Source organism: Saccoglossus kowalevskii, chromosome 8 (assembly GCF_978046115.1).
Source record: "Saccoglossus kowalevskii chromosome 8, keSacKowa6.1, whole genome shotgun sequence".
In the NCBI taxonomy this organism is placed as follows: Eukaryota; Metazoa; Hemichordata; class Enteropneusta; family Harrimaniidae; genus Saccoglossus; species Saccoglossus kowalevskii.
Window position 1 is genome coordinate 10996071 of NC_140648.1, and position 20494 is coordinate 11016564.

Below are 20494 nucleotides of genomic sequence, written 5' to 3' on the forward strand. Positions count from 1 at the left end.
TATTCACATATTCAAATATGCCATGTAATATTCAAATAGTCAAATATGCCATGTAATATTCACATAGTCAAATGTGCCATGTAATATTGACATGATCAAATATGTCATGTAATATTCACAGTCAAATATGTCATGTAATATTCACAGTCAAATATGCCATGTAATATTCACATAGTCAAATATACCATGTAATATTCACATGATCAAATATGCCATGTAATATTCACGTGATCAAATATGCCATGTAATATTCACATGATCAAATATGCCATGTAATATTCACATGATCAAATATGCCATGTAATATTCACATGATCAAATATGCCATGTAATATTCACATGATCAAATATGCCATGTAATATTCACATGATCAAATATGCCATGTAATATTCACATGATCAAATATGTCATGTAATATTCATAGTCAAATATGCCATGTAATATTCACATTTTCAAATATGTCATGTAATATTCACATATTCAAATATGCCATGTAATATTCACGTGATCAAATATGTCATGTAATATTCACATATTCAAATATGCCATGTAATATTCACGTGATCAAATATGTCATGTAATATTCACATATTCAAATATGTCATGTAATATTCACTTGTAATAATCGCATGATCAAATATGCCATGTAAGGCATTAAAATTTTTTACAATGACTTGTTCTAAAAATATTTATTCAACAAACTTGTTAGTCCTGGAATGGATGAAGTCCTAAAACGGCACTTATGTTTTGACCTTTGTGCCTCTTTGCATGCATGCTTGCATCTCCACCTGTTTCTCAAACATGCCTGGACAGATTACATCCAAACTTCACACGTACATCATGCATCTTAGGTACACATGCATATTCATTGCTTTTGTGATCCAATTCAAGATGGCCGAAAGACAGCCAATTTTGTGCTAAAAATTCATCAAGATGAAGCATTTCTGCCATTCTAGAACTGGATTTGGTTGTGTATGAATGAATATTGCTCAAACTTGGTACTTACTTTTGAAATTATAGGACCTAGATGCACATCATTTTGTTTTTCAGATTAGATTCAAAATGACTGCTGGTGGCCATTTTTTTCAATTAATGCTGTTTCAGAGCCATGTCTCTGGTATGCTCTGACACATCATGTTTGAATTTTCTATATACTTTCTATATACTTCATACATTAAATTCATTTGACATTTCAATTCAAGATTTAATATTGAAAATGCATCAAAATTAGGCACAGTTGCTATTTCAAAATTAGATCTTGATCATGTGTGGATGGATTTCATTCAAACTTGGGGCCTTGATGCACATCATTTCATTCATCCAATCTAATTCAAAATGGCCGATTGGTGGCTATTTAGTTTTGGAGCCATATCTCTGACATGTTCTGATCGTTCATGTTTAAACTTTATTTATTTCTTAAACTCATAGGGACTATGTAATGCTGTTACTTGTTTTATGTTTTTCAGTGCCCCACCTTTTGTTTCACGGAGAAGCATCAGTCCAATAGAAGAAGACCCAGACATAGAAGTGGAAGATGCTGATGAAAATAGTAACCGTGACAATGAAGATAATACAAGAGACACGAAAACTGATGATACTGATGAAAAAGCCAACAAGAACATAAAAATAAAAACGGCAGATGAAGCAAACATAAAAAGTGAGGAAAATCAAGGTAGGGATATAGACTTCTGTTTTTATGATGATTCATTTTGTGTCTGTGATTTTTTTATGTTTATTCAAGTAGGTTTGGACAAAATTCAAAAATATTGCTGTCTGTATAACTATTTTATATTTCTTGACTACTTCTCAGAATCTAGCAATAAAGAAGCGGAAAAGCTGTTTGAAGAATCTGACACTTGGTAGTATAACACGTCAAGTGACTTAGATCTCAGTGGACTGCCAGCAGTTGAAGACGATTCATAATGCTTTTGTGTCTATTGATGTAACCTTGGATTTGATATACACTGTAGTAATCCAAATATTTGAAAATTCTGTATCTGCAGTTATTATTAATTATAATATTTCATACCGGTATTTGCTTGTTTTAGTTCAATTTGGACAGGGTCTGAAATGTCAACATTTACTGATTGATGCATATCATTTTGTTTTGCATTTTGATCCAAAATGGCCAACCCATTTTTTTTATATACTTTCACCGATCTTGTCCAATGCTTGTTGAAAGACCTTACATAATGATTCACATATACATCAACTTATTTTTTGTTTTGTTTGTTGAGCAACCATTTTCATCCCAAAAAACCATAAATCACAAAATTTCATCTTTTGTCTCTCAAGCTGATTTTGTTAAAACTTGGTTTGAACATAACAAATTATGGATCACTGGCGCATGTCAGTTTATTTTGCGATTTGGCAGACTGATGGCCATGCTGGTTTTATTTTTTTTATATGTTCTACACAATTTCTTGGTCATCTGCCAATTGTGTTCAAAGTTAGTATACATATGCACTATGATTAGCTTTTTGCTTTTTTGACATTTGGCAAATTGGCAGCCGCTTTTAATTAACAAAAACACTGTTCAAGTCGCTTTCACTCAAACTTGGTACAGACATCACTCATCCTGTGCAAGTAATTGCCTTCATATTGTTTTGTGATTTGTTTCAAAATAGATGGTTCATGGCTATTTTATTTTTCCTTGTGTTTTCTATTTTTTTTTTTTTTTTACCAAAATTTATGGATTTTTTTCAAGGTATTATGTTACTTATGACTGCCTGCCAACAAAAAAACAACAACATGCCATCAACATTTTCCCAGGCATGCCTTGGCCAATTTCAAATTTCGAACTTGGTATGAACACCACACAGTAGATTACTAATGCATATAATTTTTTGAATTTCATTTTTTTTTCTGACACATTAACTCTGAAAGGTGCATCCTAATTTTTTTTTACAATGATATTACCTTGACATTATTTCTTCCCCCTTTTGCATCTTCAAATGCATATTAATATAGACAGAAACTATGTCATTGAAATGACTTGTTCAGCAAAACTTCTATTCTTATAATAATTTAATGATCATCAGCTCAACTGATTCAAGTTCAGTATTTGTAGAATAACTGTCTATCATTGTATCCGGTTTCTGTACTTCATTTCAGTGTATCTGTGCATTTATTGTCACATGGTAATTTTGAGCCAGTTTAATCACTTTGCTGAGAGTGAATGATTGTGTACTGTCTTGACGCTTTCTTTTCTTCTTAGTCCTAGTTTTTTTGGCTTTTAATATTTTAAAATGCAGCTGCTGATTGATAACAAATAACCATGGTTACTGTGTTATTAATGATTCAATCATATACTGTTCATATTTCACTGAGTAATAAAACTGTATTTATACAAAAATTAATATTGTGCTTATAAATTTGTGCGTGCATCAATTTGTGCATGCATCTATTTGTGTGTGCATCTATTTGTGCATGCATCTATTTGTGTGTGCATCAATTTGTGCATGCATCTATTTGTGTGTGCATCTATTTGCGCATGCATCTATTTGCGCATGCATCTATTTGTGCGTGCATCTATTTATGTGTGCATCTATTTGTGCATGCATCTATTTGTGTGTGCATCTATTTGTGTGTGCATCAATTTGTGTGTGCATCAATTTGTGTATGCATCTATTTGTGTGCATCTATTTGTGTGTGCATCTATTTGTGTGTGCATCTATTTGCCTGTGCATCTATTTGCGTGTGCATCTATTTGCATGTGCATCTATTTGCGTGTGCATCTATTTGCGTGTGCATCTATTTGCGTGTGCATCAATTTGTGCATGCATCTATTTGTGTGTGCATCTATTTGCCTGTGCATCTATTTGCGTGTGCATCTATTTGCGTGTGCATCTATTTGCGTGTGCATCTATTTGTGTGTGCATCTATTTGTGCATGCATCTATTTGTGCGTGCATCTATTTGTGCATGCATCTATTTGTGCATGCATCAATTTGTGCATGCATCTATTTGTGCGTGCATCTATTTGCCTGTGCATCTATTTGCGTGTGCATCTATTTGCGTGTGCATCTATTTGCGTGTGCATCAATTTGTGCATGCATCTATTTGCGTGTGCATCTATTTGCAGTGCATCTATTTGTGTGTGCATCAATTTGTGCATGCATCTATTTGCGCGTGCATCTATTTGTGCGTGCATCTATTTGTGCGTGCATCTTTGTGTGTGCATCTATTTGTGAGTGCATCTATTTGTATCTATTTGTGTGTGCATCTATTTGTGCGTGCATCTATTTGTGCGTGCATCTAATTGTGCGTGCATCTATTTGTGCGTGCATCTAATTGTGCGTGCATCTAATTGTGCGTGCATCTATTTGTGCATGCATCTATTTTTGTGTGCATCTATTTTTATCTATTTGTGTGTGCATCTATTTGTACATGCATCTATTTGTACATGCATCTATTTGTGCGTGCATCTATTTGTGCGTGCATCTATTTGTGTGTGCAACTATTTGTGAGTGCATCTATTTTTGTGTGCATCTATTTTTATCTATTTGTGTGTGCATCTATTTGTGCATGCATCTATTTGTGTGTGCATCTATTTGCCTGTGCATCTATTTGTGCGTGCATCAATTTGTGCATGCATCTATTTGTGCGTGCATCTATTTGTGTGTGCATCTATTTGTGTGTGCATCTATTTGTGCGTGCATCAATTTGTATCTATTTGTGTGTGCATCTATTTGTGCGTGCATCTATTTGTGCGTGCATCTAATTGTGCGTGCATCTATTTGTGCGTGCATCTAATTGTGTGTGCATCTATTTGTGCATGCATCTATTTTTGTGTGCATCTATTTTTATCTATTTGTGTGTGCATCTATTTGTACATGCATCTATTTGTGCGTGCATCTATTTGTGTGTGCAACTATTTGTGAGTGCATCTATTTTTGTGTGCATCTATTTTTATCTATTTGTGTGTGCATCTATTTGTGCATGCATCTATTTGTGCGTGCATCTATTTGCCTGTGCATCTATTTGTGCGTGCATCAATTTGTGCATGCATCTATTTGTGTGTGCATCTATTTGTGTGTGCATCTATTTGTGTGTGCATCAATTTGTGCATGCATCTATTTGCGTGTGCATCAATTTGTGCATGCATCTATTTGTGTGTGCATCTATTTGCGCATGCATCTATTTGCGCATGCATCTATTTGTGCGTGCATCTATTTATGTGTGCATCTATTTGTGCATGCATCTATTTGTGTGTGCATCTATTTGTGTGTGCATCAATTTGTGTATGCATCTATTTGTGTGCATCTATTTGTGTGTGCATCTATTTGTGTGTGCATCTATTTGCCTGTGCATCAATTTGTGCATGCATCTATTTGTGTGTGCATCTATTTGCCTGTGCATCTATTTGCGTGTGCATCTATTTGCGTGTGCATCTATTTGCGTGTGCATCTATTTGCGTGTGCATCTATTTGTGTGTGCATCTATTTGTGCATGCATCTATTTGTGCGTGCATCTATTTGTGCATGCATCTATTTGTGCATGCATCAATTTGTGCATGCATCTATTTGTGCGTGCATCTATTTGCCTGTGCATCTATTTGCGTGTGCATCTATTTGCGTGTGCATCTATTTGCGTGTGCATCAATTTGTGCATGCATCTATTTGCGTGTGCATCTATTTGCAGTGCATCTATTTGTGTGTGCATCAATTTGTGCATGCATCTATTTGCGCGTGCATCTATTTGTGCGTGCATCTATTTGTGCGTGCATCTTTGTGTGTGCATCTATTTGTGAGTGCATCTATTTGTATCTATTTGTGTGTGCATCTATTTGTGCGTGCATCTATTTGTGCGTGCATCTATTTGTGCGTGCATCTAATTGTGCGTGCATCTATTTGTGCGTGCATCTAATTGTGCGTGCATCTAATTGTGCGTGCATCTATTTGTGCATGCATCTATTTTTGTGTGCATCTATTTTTATCTATTTGTGTGTGCATCTATTTGTACATGCATCTATTTGTGCGTGCATCTATTTGTGCGTGCATCTATTTGTGTGTGCAACTATTTGTGAGTGCATCTATTTTTGTGTGCATCTATTTTTATCTATTTGTGTGTGCATCTATTTGTGCATGCATCTATTTGTGCATGCATCTATTTGTGTGTGCATCTATTTGCCTGTGCATCTATTTGCGCGTGCATCAATTTGTGCATGCATCTATTTGTGCGTGCATCAATTTGTATCTATTTGTGTGTGCATCTATTTGTGCGTGCATCTATTTGTGCGTGCATCTATTTGTGCGTGCATCTAATTGTGTGTGCATCTATTTGTGCATGCATCTATTTTTGTGTGCATCTATTTTTATCTATTTGTGTGTGCATCTATTTGTACATGCATCTATTTGTGCGTGCATCTATTTGTGTGTGCAACTATTTGTGAGTGCATCTATTTTTGTGTGCATCTATTTTTATCTATTTGTGTGTGCATCTATTTGTGCATGCATCTATTTGTGCGTGCATCTATTTGCCTGTGCATCTATTTGTGCGTGCATCAATTTGTGCATGCATCTATTTGTGTGTGCATCTATTTGTGTGTGCATCAATTTGTGCATGCATCTATTTGCGTGTGCATCTATATGCAGTGCATCTATTTGCAGTGCATCTATTTGTGTGTGCATCTATTTGTGCGTGCATCAATTTGTGCATGCATCTATTTTTTGTGCATCTATTTGTGCGTGCATCTATTTGTGCGTGCATCTATTTGTGCGTGCATCTATTTGTGCATGCATCTATTTGTGCATGCATCTATTTGTGCATGCATCTATTTGCGTGTGCATCTATTTGTGTGTGCATCAATTTGTGCGTGCATCTATCTGTGTGTGCATCTATTTGTGCATGCATCTATTTGCGTGTGCATCTATTTGTGTGTGCATCAATTTGTGCATGCATCTATTTGCGTGTGCATCTATTTGTGTGTGCATCAATTTGTGCATGCATCAATTTGTGCATGCATCTATTTGCGTGTGCATCTATTTGCAGTGCATCTATTTGTGTGTGCATTTATTCGTGCTTGCATCTATTTGTGTGTGCATCTATTTGTGTGTGCATCTATTTGTGCATGCATCTATTTGTGTGTGCATCTATTTGTTGTGCATCTATTTGTGCGTGCATCTATTTGTGCGTGCATCTATTTGTGCGTGCATCTATTTGTGCATGCATCTATTTGTGCGTGCATCTATTTTTGTGTGCATCTATTTTTATCTATTTGTGTGTGTATCTATTTGTACATGCATCTATTTGTACATGCATCTATTTGTGCGTGCATCTATTTGTGCGTGCATCTATTTGTGAGTGCATCTATTTGTGTGTGCATCTATTTGTACATGCATATATTTGTGCGTGCATCTATTTGTGCGTGCATCTATTTGTGTGTGCAACTATTTGTGAGTGCATCTATTTTTGTGTGCATCTATTTTTATCTATTTGTGTGTGCATCTATTTGTGCATGCATCTATTTGTGCGTGCGTCTATTTGTGCTATTTGTGCGTGCATCTATTTGTGTGTGCATCTATTTATGAGAGCATATACATGTATCTATTTGTGCGTGCATCTCTTTGTGTGTGCATCTATTTGTGCGTGCATCTATTTGTGCGTGCATCTATTTGTGCATGCATCTATTTGAGTGTGCGTCTATTTGTGCATGCATCTATTTGAGTGTGCGTCTATTTGTGTGTGCGTCTATTTGTGTGTGCATCTATTTGTGCGTGCGTCTATTTGTGTGTGCGTCTATTTGTGTGTGCATCTATTTGTGCGTGCATCTATTTGTGTGCGGATCTATTTGTGTGTGCATCTATTTGTGAGTGCATCTATTTGTGCGTGCATCTATTTGTGTGTGCATGCATCTATTTGTGTGTGCATGCATCTATTTGTGTATGCATGCATCTATTTGTGCGTGCATCTATTTGTGCGTGCATCTATTTGTGCATGCATCTATTTGTGTGTTCATCATCTATTTGTGCGTGCATTTGCTCTACTACACATCTATCACTTAAGATTTAACAAGTGCACAAGCTACCATGCTACTTTGGTGGAATATCTCAACCACTTGTTGATTGGAATGCCTATGACACCCCCACCCCGAATGGTATTTTTAATTTCAGATGAGAGTTGCATAGATTGGTGACACTTACCCCTTGTGACATAGTCTGTCCATTAGCTGGGACCATCCCAATGACCAAGACTGGCTGCGAGTTTGGCTGACAGTCTGAGACAGGGCCATTAGTGACATAAGAACTGTCCCATCGTCATACACATGGCATGTTCGGAGCGTCCACGTTGCTCAAATCACTGTGGTGCTTATACCAGAGCCCCTTGGTCTATTACAGGAATAAGTAAAGTACATTCGTTCTACCCCTTAAGTTTCTACACAATGCAGCTAATATGGGTTTAGTAAAGTACATTCGTTCTACCCCTTAAGTTTCTACACAATGCAGCTAATATGGGTTTGAAAGCTCCTTTTACAACAGGTAACATAATGTGTTATTAACACCATATATGAAGCTTGGCCTATTACTGCCAGAATGTCTGAGAATTATTGAACTGATAACACAAGTTTTGAGTTATCAATTTTTACTGAGTGCAGGCCTGTGTTGTATTCTTGGAAGATGGGAGGAGGGTGGTGATGGTTTAACTAGTGCCAATAATATTCATTAAACATAGATTATAGAATCTATCATCACAATAAGAAAAAATCTGATAGAACTATGCTGGTTTTATAAATTCAGAGTAAAGCTTGAAACTAAATTTCGACTCGAATTAAAGTAAATAGTCCAAGTTACCCTAAGATTGTTGTAAAACACTAGACATGTTAGTTCTAATGTAAAATGTGTCTCTTTAGCTAGCATGTTATTTTAGCTAATTTAGCTAATCTGTAATTTGGCTAATTCAAGATGTAGCTAATTTATCAGAAAGTATATTCTCACAATGAGATAGTTGATACTTTAGCGAAATTAAGATTCTGTTAATTCATACCAAGAGTCAAATCCGCTAAAATCGCATGTAACTATTTCAACGTGTTCTACAGTATGTTCCAACAAGATTGTTACCATGGTCACCATGGTAACCACTGTACACATTGATGGATTGTGTAAACTATTATCTGGATACGATAATGAAAAGTGAATGACGTGAATTGTATAGTTTTCAGTATAACATATCTCAAGTTATAGTTAAATAACCATTGAGTAATGAAAGTTAAATTATTGATAAATAATAAAATTTACATAAAAATATTATATACAGTGTATATGAATCTTATTAATTATAATAAAAAAAACATGTTTTCTAGATAATTGATTTGAAATATCATAATTTATTAATCATGAAAAATCATAGAATTGTTTACATATATTAGGCATAAATCCATAAAAAAACGCTATATAAATAAATGCACAAACGACACGAATGCATGTAATTGAATGCAGATAAAGAGCAGCCGAGTATTTTTGAAATTGTTGTTTAACAGCGCCCCCAACTGACAATGGTGATATGAAAGTTGCTGCGCTGTTCATAGTGGAGTGTCGGTAATCCAGAAATGGAAGTATGCGCAAAGTATATGACGTGTGTAAAATGCAATAAACCGGATTACTTTCAACCACCTATGACATTTGTGCGACTCGCAAGACAGTAACAGAGGAAACAGTGTCTAGGTTTTCAAAAATAATAATAGTGGTATGTAATAGTGGAAACAATTGAGCTTTACCCGGAAAATATGCACCCTAATATCGCAATTTTGATTTAGGCGAGGTTCATTGAAGGTCTTATCACGTGACACAGATACTGATTGTCCATTATGTTCGAATATGTCCCCCGTATACACTCAAGTGGTCTGAGTCTCTACCCAGGATTTCAAAGATATATAGACGCAGAATACATCTCTGACATTCTAATTTCTAAATTTCTTTGCCTTTAACCAAAAACACTTTGAAGCTCTGGGCTTACGGTGTTTTGTAAACATTTTCTGCTGTCGACACCAGGTGTACATAAACAACTCTTATTCTATCGTATTTTTAGAAGACAATATTATTTCGAACTGTTTATCCATCGTTTGTGGTAGTGTTGTCCGCTCGTAAAAAGACGAGAGGGATTGCACTGCTATGTACTGCTTGCCCGTCACAAGACGAGCGTTCATTACCGCCCTGTTCTACAACATAACCGTCTACCCATGGTCTGTCTACAAGCTCACAACAAAATAAATGGAAGTACTATGTTTTGTGAAACCACTGACTGGGCATACGCCTTTCAGGAAACTTTAATACGTTGCCCGGCGAAGTCGTAAAGATACGGGGTAGAGACGGGGAAATCCCGACAACAATCACATATGTCACGGTGGCGTATCGTAGCAACAATGGACACTGAGATACGCGTACGCAGAAACCTCAACTGAAAACAAGGAAACGTTAAAACTGCCCGTAAAGTTAATGTGCGGTTACGTGGGTATGACGTCATTCTATGAACATACCATACAGTAAAGCAGTAAACAGTATAGTTACATCTCTATTGGGCTTCATCAATTTTTCGAGAAAATTCTAGGAGGCGTAACCCCCTTCCCCACGCACACACACGCGATAAACAAAGAACGAATTGGTAAATGGAAAACTATTATCATGGCACGTGGTTTGCGGATACGTATTTCCTCATGTGCAGACACACATTACCGTAAAATAACTAATTTCACTGGGTTTAAATTTCACTGACTTACCATTTCAGGCATATTCATTGAGTTTTGATTTCACGGTTTTATCATTTGCATAATGTGTCGGTTCTATGCTCAAATTTACATATTCAGTGGGTTTTAATTTAGCGCATTTTCCAGTCAGTGAAATAAGCAAAATTAAAACCCAGTGAATAATTAATCCTTTTACAGTATATAATAATCATGTCATACACGGAAATGTCTTCTAACATTTACCAGCGAGCCAATGTTTTCTGTGGTCAAGCAGTTACAATAAAAAAAACTTGGTCTCCGTACGAACAGATAATGGAAGCGGGAAATTACGTCCGGTGCACAACAAACACCACATTGCCGAGTAAATACCTCTAAAACTCCAAGGATGACATTTTTATGAAAACGTTTCACACGACACAAATACCCAAAACATCCGAGCAGCAAGTTCGATGACAAGTACATCTTTCATAGAATTAGGTCTTGATAATAACGTTCGCGGAAAAAAATGATCAATTGTAATTCGCAAATATTATATATAGTAATTGACTCATGTATGAGGTGACGGGGAATTATCGAAGGTACTTAAATTTCCGTGTTCCGAAGTCTTTTTAACACTCATTTCAGGCTGTTGACGTGAGATACGGTAATGTCTTTTTTCTCCTTACATATTTCCATTACGTTTTACTGCTTTGGCTCTAATTGGTCTAACGTTTTAGTTTTTGTTTTTATGGTTATTGAAAAAACGGGGTTGTACGTACCCAATGACACATAAATATTCGACAGAGAAATATTACCTCGGAAGAATTACGATGTTATGTGACGTGAAAAAAAACAACCTTTCCTCGGCTATAGACAGTCTATTCCTTGGAGTAACCGCACGCCGCGCCCTTGATTCCAAATTTCACAGCCGAAGAAAATCGTTACCAGGATTCTAAAATAATTTACGCCCTCAACGGTCCAGACCATCTGCATAACTTATAATGAACCGGTAAATTCAGACAGGCAGTATAATTAGCAAATATCCATGCGTAGTTGACTATTTTGTGTTTGGATTACATATACATTATATGCATTAACATTATTCCAAACATATACTGCATATAATTAATTAGATTAGGTTAGTACGTAACTGACAGATCAAATATTCGGGATTGGCACAAAATAAGATTTATCATGTGGACTTATGACTTAACAATCCATATCTCTCTAAACGATTAGGGATAACTGTTACGCGTCCGAAAAAAGTTGGTGCATAACGCTATGAATGAAAACATATATTACATTAAAGAACTGGCCCCTAGAGACTTGCCACCCTTTTTTGTTTGTTTTTATTCAAAGGATAATTTCACACATTCACAGTAACAACGAATTTTCATTTCAGTTCCGAACTTTGTCAGTTGTTTTGCGTCTTGGATTATTCTGAATGCCAACTCGCCCACTTTCACGCTAGTTTAGTTTTTTCTTATTGTTCGTATATCCAGTATTTCTGAAATTCCTGGTCGGTTTCACAATAGAGTCACCTTACTCCAACTTTGGGGTCACGTGACCATGTGGCTGCCTTCGTCAAGAGAAACTACCAATTTCCTTCTATTTAATGCCAGTTCTATTTAAAATTGTAAACTCTGGTTGTACATGCTATACAAAGAAAGGTTCGCACAAAAAGGCCGCCAGTTTTACTAGTTGAGTGTCATGCGCTGAGCTACGTACAGGGACGTGAAGGTGTGAATCAACGTCGATAAAAACTACCTCGTCACTTGCAATTATGTAATCACCCGTCCAGTTTTCTCCAGGGGTTTTCTTGCCCTTTTTTTGGCGTGCATTTTTTCAGATCTTGCATCTCATGCTAAGTAGTACAATCTGTAAAATAATTCAGTTAGGTTATGTTAGATAAGATTATGTTAGATCACATGTTATGTTATGTTAGGTAAGACTAGGCCACAGCTAGGTTAACTTACGTAAGGTAAGGTACAGGTAAGTTTAGATGAGATAAGATTATGTAGTACAGTTTACCACACATGATTCATCCATAGTGTAGTTTACCACACATGGTTCATCCAAAGTAGTTTACCACACATGATTCATCCATAGTGTAGTTTACCACATGGTTCATCCATAGTTTGGTTTACCACACATGATTCATCCATAGTGTAGTTTACCACACATTGTTCATCCAAAGTGTAGTTTACCACACATGTCATCCATAGTGTAGTTTACCACACATGCTTTATCCATAGTGTTGTTTACAACACATGGTTCATCCATATGTAGTTTACAACACATGATTCATCCATAGTGTAGTTCACCACACATAATTCATCCATAGTGTAGTTTACCAGACATGGTTCATCCATAGTGTAGTTTATCACACATCATTCATCCATAGTGTAGTTTACCACACATGGTTCATCCAAAGTAGTTTACCACACATGATTCATTCATAGTGTAGTTTACCACATGGTTCATCCATAGTTTAGTTTACCACACATGATTCATCCATAGTGTAGTTTACCACACATTGTTCATCCAAAGTGTAGTTTACCACACATGATTTATCCATAGTGTTGTTTACAACACATGGTTCATCCATATGTAGTTTACCACACATGGTTCATCCATATGTAGTTTACAACACATGATTCATCCATAGTGTAGTTTACCACACATAATTCATCCATAGTGTAGTTTACCACATGGTTCATCCATAGTTTAATTTACCACACATGAGTCATCCATACTGTAGTTTACTACACATGTGACACGGATTTCCGACATAAATGGGGAGTGTCAGCAAAAATAATAGATTCTAGATCCAGGTTGTGCTTACGTATAACTTTTATTGACTGAGTTTCACGCCGTCGAGCAGGAAGAGCAATACACAATGGGTTCACATGAAATAAAAACAAAAGCAAAAATAAGCATCGATAACACGCTGGTTGTAAGAGTTGAATGTGCATCGTCATAGCAACCACTGATAACGTCGGCCCACGATTTCACACAATCACGTTCATTACATAGTAACCTGCACTATAGCAAAAGTTACATCCCGAGTTGAGTAACAAGTGACATTGAATCGAATATAACTGGTACTGAAAACATGATCAAAACAGCATAAAAAGCGAGTATCACGAAGCAAATAAAGTTCAATGTCTATGAAAGTTATCGTTCGACAGCTTCATTGATAACACAGTACAGCGTGTAGCATGTAGCGGCGATGGCATCATGACTTCTAAAAATAACGATCAAATGATAGAAACTGAACAGAAATAACTACAATCTCGTCAAATCAATTCCTAAAAACATACTGTACAAATACTGAAAGGCTGAATTACAGATGCAAATAATAAAAGCGAAAATAAAGCAGTTTCTGAACGGTCATAGTGTAACACCAACCTGAGTTTCACGCCGTCGAGCAGGAAGAGGCCCAAGTAGGGGATTTCCCTGACCAAGTGACTCAGGTCAAACACCTCCGGCCGCATAGCGTTGCAGGCGGATCGAAAATAGAACAGGGGTGGACTACTCTGTTCTATATGAGTGTACAGGGAATTATTCTGTCCCGTTGCATTACGCTCATTCCTTGCATTTTGGTATTGTATAAATAATAATAAATAAAATTAAAGGGGTGTCCCAAACAGCTCGTCACATCCTCCCTCTGTTTGTCGAAACGACGTCCTCGGCGTTTAACTAATCCCAAGGCTAAACACTTTGCACTTTAGCTTCTTCCTTTGATTTTGTGAACATTGACATGAGGTAGTCTGCAAATCTCGCAGGTGGTTGTCTAACTCGCTATGGATAACGTTGAATTGGTTCTGAGGTTGATTCAGAGTTCTGGCATGATGTATTACTTGCTAGTGTACGTGAGAGATCTTGAGTTGAGTTAGTGGAAACTTCCCTTGGAATGTGTAAAGATTCTGTCACATTTATTTGTGTTCCTGTGGGTGAGCATGATGGTTGCTCTGTTAAAGCAGTTGGGCTACCTGTGACAATTGGTGGCTCAGCCTGTATAGTTGGGTTTGGCTGATGTTGAATGACATTGTTCAATGTTGAGGTAGTTTCTGTTACAGAGAAGTGTGGGGTTATATCTGTTTGAATGGATGTTAGTGGTGTCTGGCTAACAGAGAATTCAACAACATCTCCATTAGGTTCATCTTCGTTATCACTCAGATCATCTATGTCTGGAGTTGATTCTTGGCAGGTTGTTTCCTTTTGTTGTTTATGTGGAATATCTAGATTACTAGGTAGGAATGTACAAATTTTAAGCATATTGCGATGTAGGGTTCGCTCCTTGCAACTAGTTTCTGACCGTACAACATATACAGGCGAGTCTGGTTCCAGTTGTTTGACTATTAAATATGGTTCAGATTCCCATTTGTCACCAAGCTTATGCTTGCCAGTTTGTTTTAGTTTAGCTAGCACACGGTCTCCTGTATTGAATGGTATAGCCTTAGCTTTCTTGTCGTATCTGGTTTTCTGACGATCCCTAGCCTTATCTGCATGTTCTGTTGCTGTTTTGTAGGCGATTTTTAGTCTTTCTCACAGAGATTTGACATAATCTGATGGATCTACACCCACACTAGATTGGCTGTTAGCTTTGTCAGTGTGGAAAATCAGGTCTACGGGAAGGTTTGGGTGACGACCATACATTAAATAATGCGGAGAGTAACCTGTTGAATCGTGACGAGTGCAGTTGTATGCATGAGTCATTGCTTCAAGATACTCCTTCCAATCTGCTTTCTGTGATTGATCCAAGGTGCCTAGCATATTCATGAGAGTTTGATTGTATCTTTCGGTCATGCCATTCCCTTCTGGATGATAAGGTGTGGTATGGGTTTTGGACATCCCAGCCATCTCACAAAGCTCCTTGACGACTGCGCTTTCGAAATTTCTACCTTGATCTGAGTGTAGTCTCTTGGGGAATCCATATTGAGAAAAGAAGTATTTCCACAGTATTTTGGCCACTGTTTTAGCTTTCTGATCTGGTGTTGAGTAGGCCTGTGCATATCTCGAAAAATGGTCGGTAAGAACCAGTACATTCTCGATGCCGCCTTTAGATGGCTCTAAAGTTAGAAAGTCCATACATACCAGCTCCAAGGGCGCAGAAGTACGAATACTCACAAGTGGTGCTCTGTCTGCCGCTGGTGCAGCCTTGCGCAAACAACATCGTTTACATTCTTCACACCACACTTTCACTTGTGTGTACATCTGTGGCCAATAAAACCTACTACGAATAAGGTCCAGTGTCCTCTCAAAACCAAGGTGTCCCATATGGTCATGGAGAGCTTCAAAGATAGATCTACGCAGTTTAACTGGCAGGACCAATTGGTAGACTGGGTCTAAATTAGACGAATTCACCACACGGTAAAGTACACCTTCTCTCACACAAAGCCTATCCCATTGTCTCACGATCATCTTAGCCCTGCTGTTCAAACTGTCTATCTGTTTCCTATTTGGCTTTCTCTGTAGTTTTCTGTAGGAAAGTGCTGGGGCGACCTCAACATCTTCCAGTTGATTTAATTCTAACTCCACAGGGGTCATGACAGGTAATGTGTTCGTCCCATCATTAGAAGTAATATCATACCCTGCGCTCTTTGTAGGTAGCTCAATATGTTTGTGCATACCACAAACTCCACGAAAAGTGTCTGCGACTTCACTCTGTGGCATTCGCGATAGTCCATCAGCGTTTGCATTATTTTTTCCAGGTCTGTATTTGATGTCAAAGTCAAATAATGCAAGCTGTGACACCCATCGCTGCCCTGTTGCGTATAACTTTGCCGTTGTCTGAACATAGACGAGCGGGTTATTGTCCGTTAAAACAGTGAAGGTGTTGCCATATAGATGTTCCCTGAACTTATCTGTGACTGCCCACTTTAGGCATAGAAATTCCAGTTTATGGGCTGGATACCTGGTTTCAGCGGGTGCCAGACCTCTGCTGGCATAAGCTATTACTCTCTCTCTCCCTTCCTGTACTTGTGCTAGTACTGCCCCCAAACCTTCTCCTGAAGCATCGACCTGTAAAATAAAAGGTTTACTAAAGTCGGGGTAACCAAGCACTGGGGCAGTAGTCAACTTCTCCTTGATTTGTCTGAAGCTACTATCACATTCTTCAGACCATACAAAAGCGGTTGGGATACTCTTTGGCTGTTTACTACCCTTCTTCTTCTTCCTTGGGTCTCCTGAAGTCAACCGAAACAAAGGTGCTGCCAACTTTGAATATCCCTTGACAAACCTCCGATAATACCCTACGAACCCAAGGAACTGAAGCACTTCCTTTCTGTCTGCTGGTGTCTTCCAAGACCTGACTTTGTCAGTCTTCTCTGGGTCGGTTGATACACCATGGCGGGAAACAACATGACCTAAATAATGCACTCTCTCTTGCAGCAGATGGCACTTCTGAGGTTTAAGTTTCAACCCATGTTCACGTAACCGATTGAACACCATTTGCAACCTATCTACATGTTCCTCAAATGTTCTTGAAAAAATGATTATGTCGTCAAGGTAGATCAACAAAGTACTGAAGTTTTGGTCACCAAAGCATGTCATCATAAGGCGCTCAAATGTAGCTGGAGCATTTTGGAGGCCAAAGGGCATTCTATTCGCCTCAAACAAACCCATTGGGGTAGTAAATGCTGTCTTTGCTCTATCTTTCTCCGCTATCTCCACCTGCCAATAGCCAGCAGTAAGGTCAAGTGTTGAAAAATATTGTGCTTGACCAAGAGATTCCAATGCATCGTCAATGCGAGGGAGTGGAAATGCATCTCGTATTGAGCGGAGATTTAGCTGCCTATAATCAATACAAATTCGCGGTGTTCCATCCTTTTTTCGAACAATCACTATCGGAGAGGCATATGGACTCTTACTTGGACGGGTAATGCCAGCAGACTGCATGTCTTCCAGGTGTTTCTTCACTTCCTGATATTGAGATGATGGTATCCGTCTAGGGGGTAGACGGAATGGGTGGTCATCAACTAATGGAATCTCATGTTGGATTGTTGAGGTTTTACCATAATCAAGGGCATGCTGTGAGAACACATCATTGTTCTTTCTCAGTAACTCCTTTAGCTGGTCCAACTCATCCCCATTACTCACTGCTGACTGACTCAAGTCAACGTCAGGTAGATTGGCTTCTGTGTTATTTGAACTACGACAAGCAGCTGACTTAACATGTCTATGTGATCTACCATATTCATGACCTGAACCATGGTGTGCATTTTTCTGTTCCACTGTACTACCCCTTTCGGTAAAATCATTCTCAGATTCTTCTGGGGTGCCTGGGAAGTCCTGAACCATACTAACTGCATGTAGATCTGCAACATGGACTCTAGGCCGGATGGTCACTGGTCGCTGATTTAGGTTATTTACTCTAACCTTAATCAAACCACTATCTACATTAACTAACATTCGGCCAACCACTAGTCCATGGGGTAACTGACTATCTATAGGGTTCTCTACCAGCGCAGTATACGACTTCCCCTTTGGGCCTCTTGGTACTGTGCACAATACATGAGCCTCTTGCCCTGGAGGTATTTCCATATGGCCACGTCCAACACTTCTGGCTGGCCCAATACAACCAGTCTTACCTCCAAGCTCAGTTTTCTGTAAAGTCTGATATGTGTTGTACCACACCTTCGACTTCTTACGTACAACACTCTCATAACATTTACCATACACAGCTCTCAATGCATTCTGACTTCTACGAATCACATTTGTTCCTATTAACAAGGGAACATCCTTGCGGTACTCAGTCACAGGGACAACAAGGGTAGGCACATGGAGATATTGTTGCCCAAGAAACATCAAATCAACATAAATAACTCCATAATGAGGCACATCCGATCCACCAGCTCCTTCAATCTCCACGTCAGACGGTTCACATTCCAGGCTTCTAAGCTTTTGGTGTGCTTGACAGAATTCATCTGTCACAGTGGTAACCTGAGAACCAGAATCAATCAATGCACGGCATATTTTGCCATTAATTTTGACCTCTGCCTCATTTAAAGGTCCAACAACTTGTTGCACTGTCTCTGCACTCCAGCTGGAATTTCTGTTAACTTGAACTGGGGGACATTTAACACTGTCACCTGTGGATAGTCCCTTTTCCACAGGCTTTACTCGTTTAAAGGCCTGTTTCCTTTCCCTGCTGCCCCACCATCCTGTGGTGTATTACGACATCCAATAGCAATGTGACCGGGTTGTTTACATCGAAAGCAAATTATCTCAGAACTATATGACTGAGTGCTTTGAACTGGTTTGTCTACTTTGTCAGACGCAGACTGACCTTTTGATTCTAACCTATCTAGCCGACTGGATTGCTGCTCCTGAGTCAGGACTATTTTATGTAGCAATGATGTAACCTCTGCAAGATCATGGGTAGTTGAACCTGCAGCAGCACTGCTGTCTGTGTAATGACTATCTTTAGACTTTTGCGGTTGACTCTGTGATTTCTTAACTTTCGATGCAGCAGGTATGGCTCTCTTCTCTCTGGCTATTTGTCTGAGTTCCTGTTGTAATCTATGGAATGTCATTCGCCTCGGCTCCATTGGTGCTAGTCTATTGTAGAGGTCAGTATCATTTATGCCCTTCATGAACTGTTGGGTCAATTTGTAATCCCTGTCAGGGACGGGGTTTCCACAATTTTGTGTTTCTTCGATGGTTCTCATAATGTCCTCTAACATGATTGCATAAGTTGAAGCAGACTCACCAGACTTCTGTCTTCTCTCATAGAAATCAGCCATTGGGTCAAGTGAAAGTAACCCATCACCATATTCCGCCTTCAGTTCATCCAGTGCATTCTGTGGTCTCTGTTGCTCTTTGGGCAAATTCAGCACCAGTTTGCGGGCTTCCCCACTCAAATGTCGCACTATTGTTGAAAATTTTACCTTTTCAGGCATAGCTCCAGCATCCATCAGGTATTGTATATCTCTTATCCAGTCCTCTATGAGTATTTTACCATCAAGCTGACCATTAAAAACAGGGACATTACGAACTTGATGTGATGACGTAATGTTATAATGCGGTTCAACCCGTGGGTTTAACACTACAGGTTGACTAAATTGTGGTACTGGAATTAAAGGTGGTTGCAAATACTGTCCTGTGCTTTGATTGCCCGGGTGGTATGGTGTCGATGTTGCCACTGGTAAACAATCTGACATGTATGGAATGGGTGGCTGGCTCTGATATTGTTGCTGTGCATACCTCTGGTGTGTATTATAGTGCACCGGGGTCGCTGTGGGTATGCTGCCAGTAGGTGGTGGAGTATATTGTTCACCCATTGGTACTGGACCATCCATAGTTAGCAAATCGTGTGGGTTTCCATTTTCCATGATGATACCATACAGTCAGTCACATGTAATGAAGAATACCACAACAGTTTACCACACACTGGCTCCAATAACATTACAGTTGAACTTCATACAAAGTCGAACTGGCTCCGCCTGTCCTGCACAAATAATCCTAGATACTGGTCTCGGCACCAAAAGATGTGACACGGATTTCCGACATAAATGGGGAGTGTCAGCAAAAATAATAGATTCTAGATCCAGGTTGTGCTTACGTATAACTTTTATTGACTGAGTTTCACGCCGTCGAGCAGGAAGAGCAATACACAATGGGTTCACATGAAATAAAAACAAAAGCAAAAATAAGCATCGATAACACGCTGGTTGTAAGAGTTGAATGTGCATCGTCATAGCAACCACTGATAACGTCGGCCCACGATTTCACACAATCACGTTCATTACATAGTAACCTGCACTATAGCAAAAGTTACATCCCGAGTTGAGTAACAAGTGACATTGAATCGAATATAACTGGTACTGA

The 20494-nt window shown here is 38.5% G+C and overlaps 1 protein-coding gene and 1 long non-coding RNA gene across 2 annotated transcripts in view; one reads left to right on the forward strand and one right to left on the reverse strand.

Annotated features, from left to right (window-relative positions):
• LOC102805755 (poly(A)-specific ribonuclease PARN-like) overlaps positions 1-3356 on the forward strand; it is a 31334-nt gene extending 27978 nt beyond the window's left edge. The window contains exons 18-19 of the mRNA XM_085502160.1: positions 1468-1673; positions 1812-3356. Of these exons, the coding sequence (XP_085358286.1) occupies positions 1468-1673; positions 1812-1864 (259 nt within the window). The 3' untranslated portion in view covers positions 1865-3356. The remainder of the gene's footprint in view (positions 1-1467; positions 1674-1811) is intronic.
• An 8636-nt stretch (positions 3357-11992) lies between these two features.
• The window catches only part of LOC144349582 (uncharacterized), a 44997-nt gene continuing 36495 nt past the window's right edge, over positions 11993-20494 (reverse strand). The window contains exon 2 of the long non-coding RNA XR_013420023.2: positions 11993-12538. This is a non-coding gene — a long non-coding RNA (uncharacterized LOC144349582). The remainder of the gene's footprint in view (positions 12539-20494) is intronic.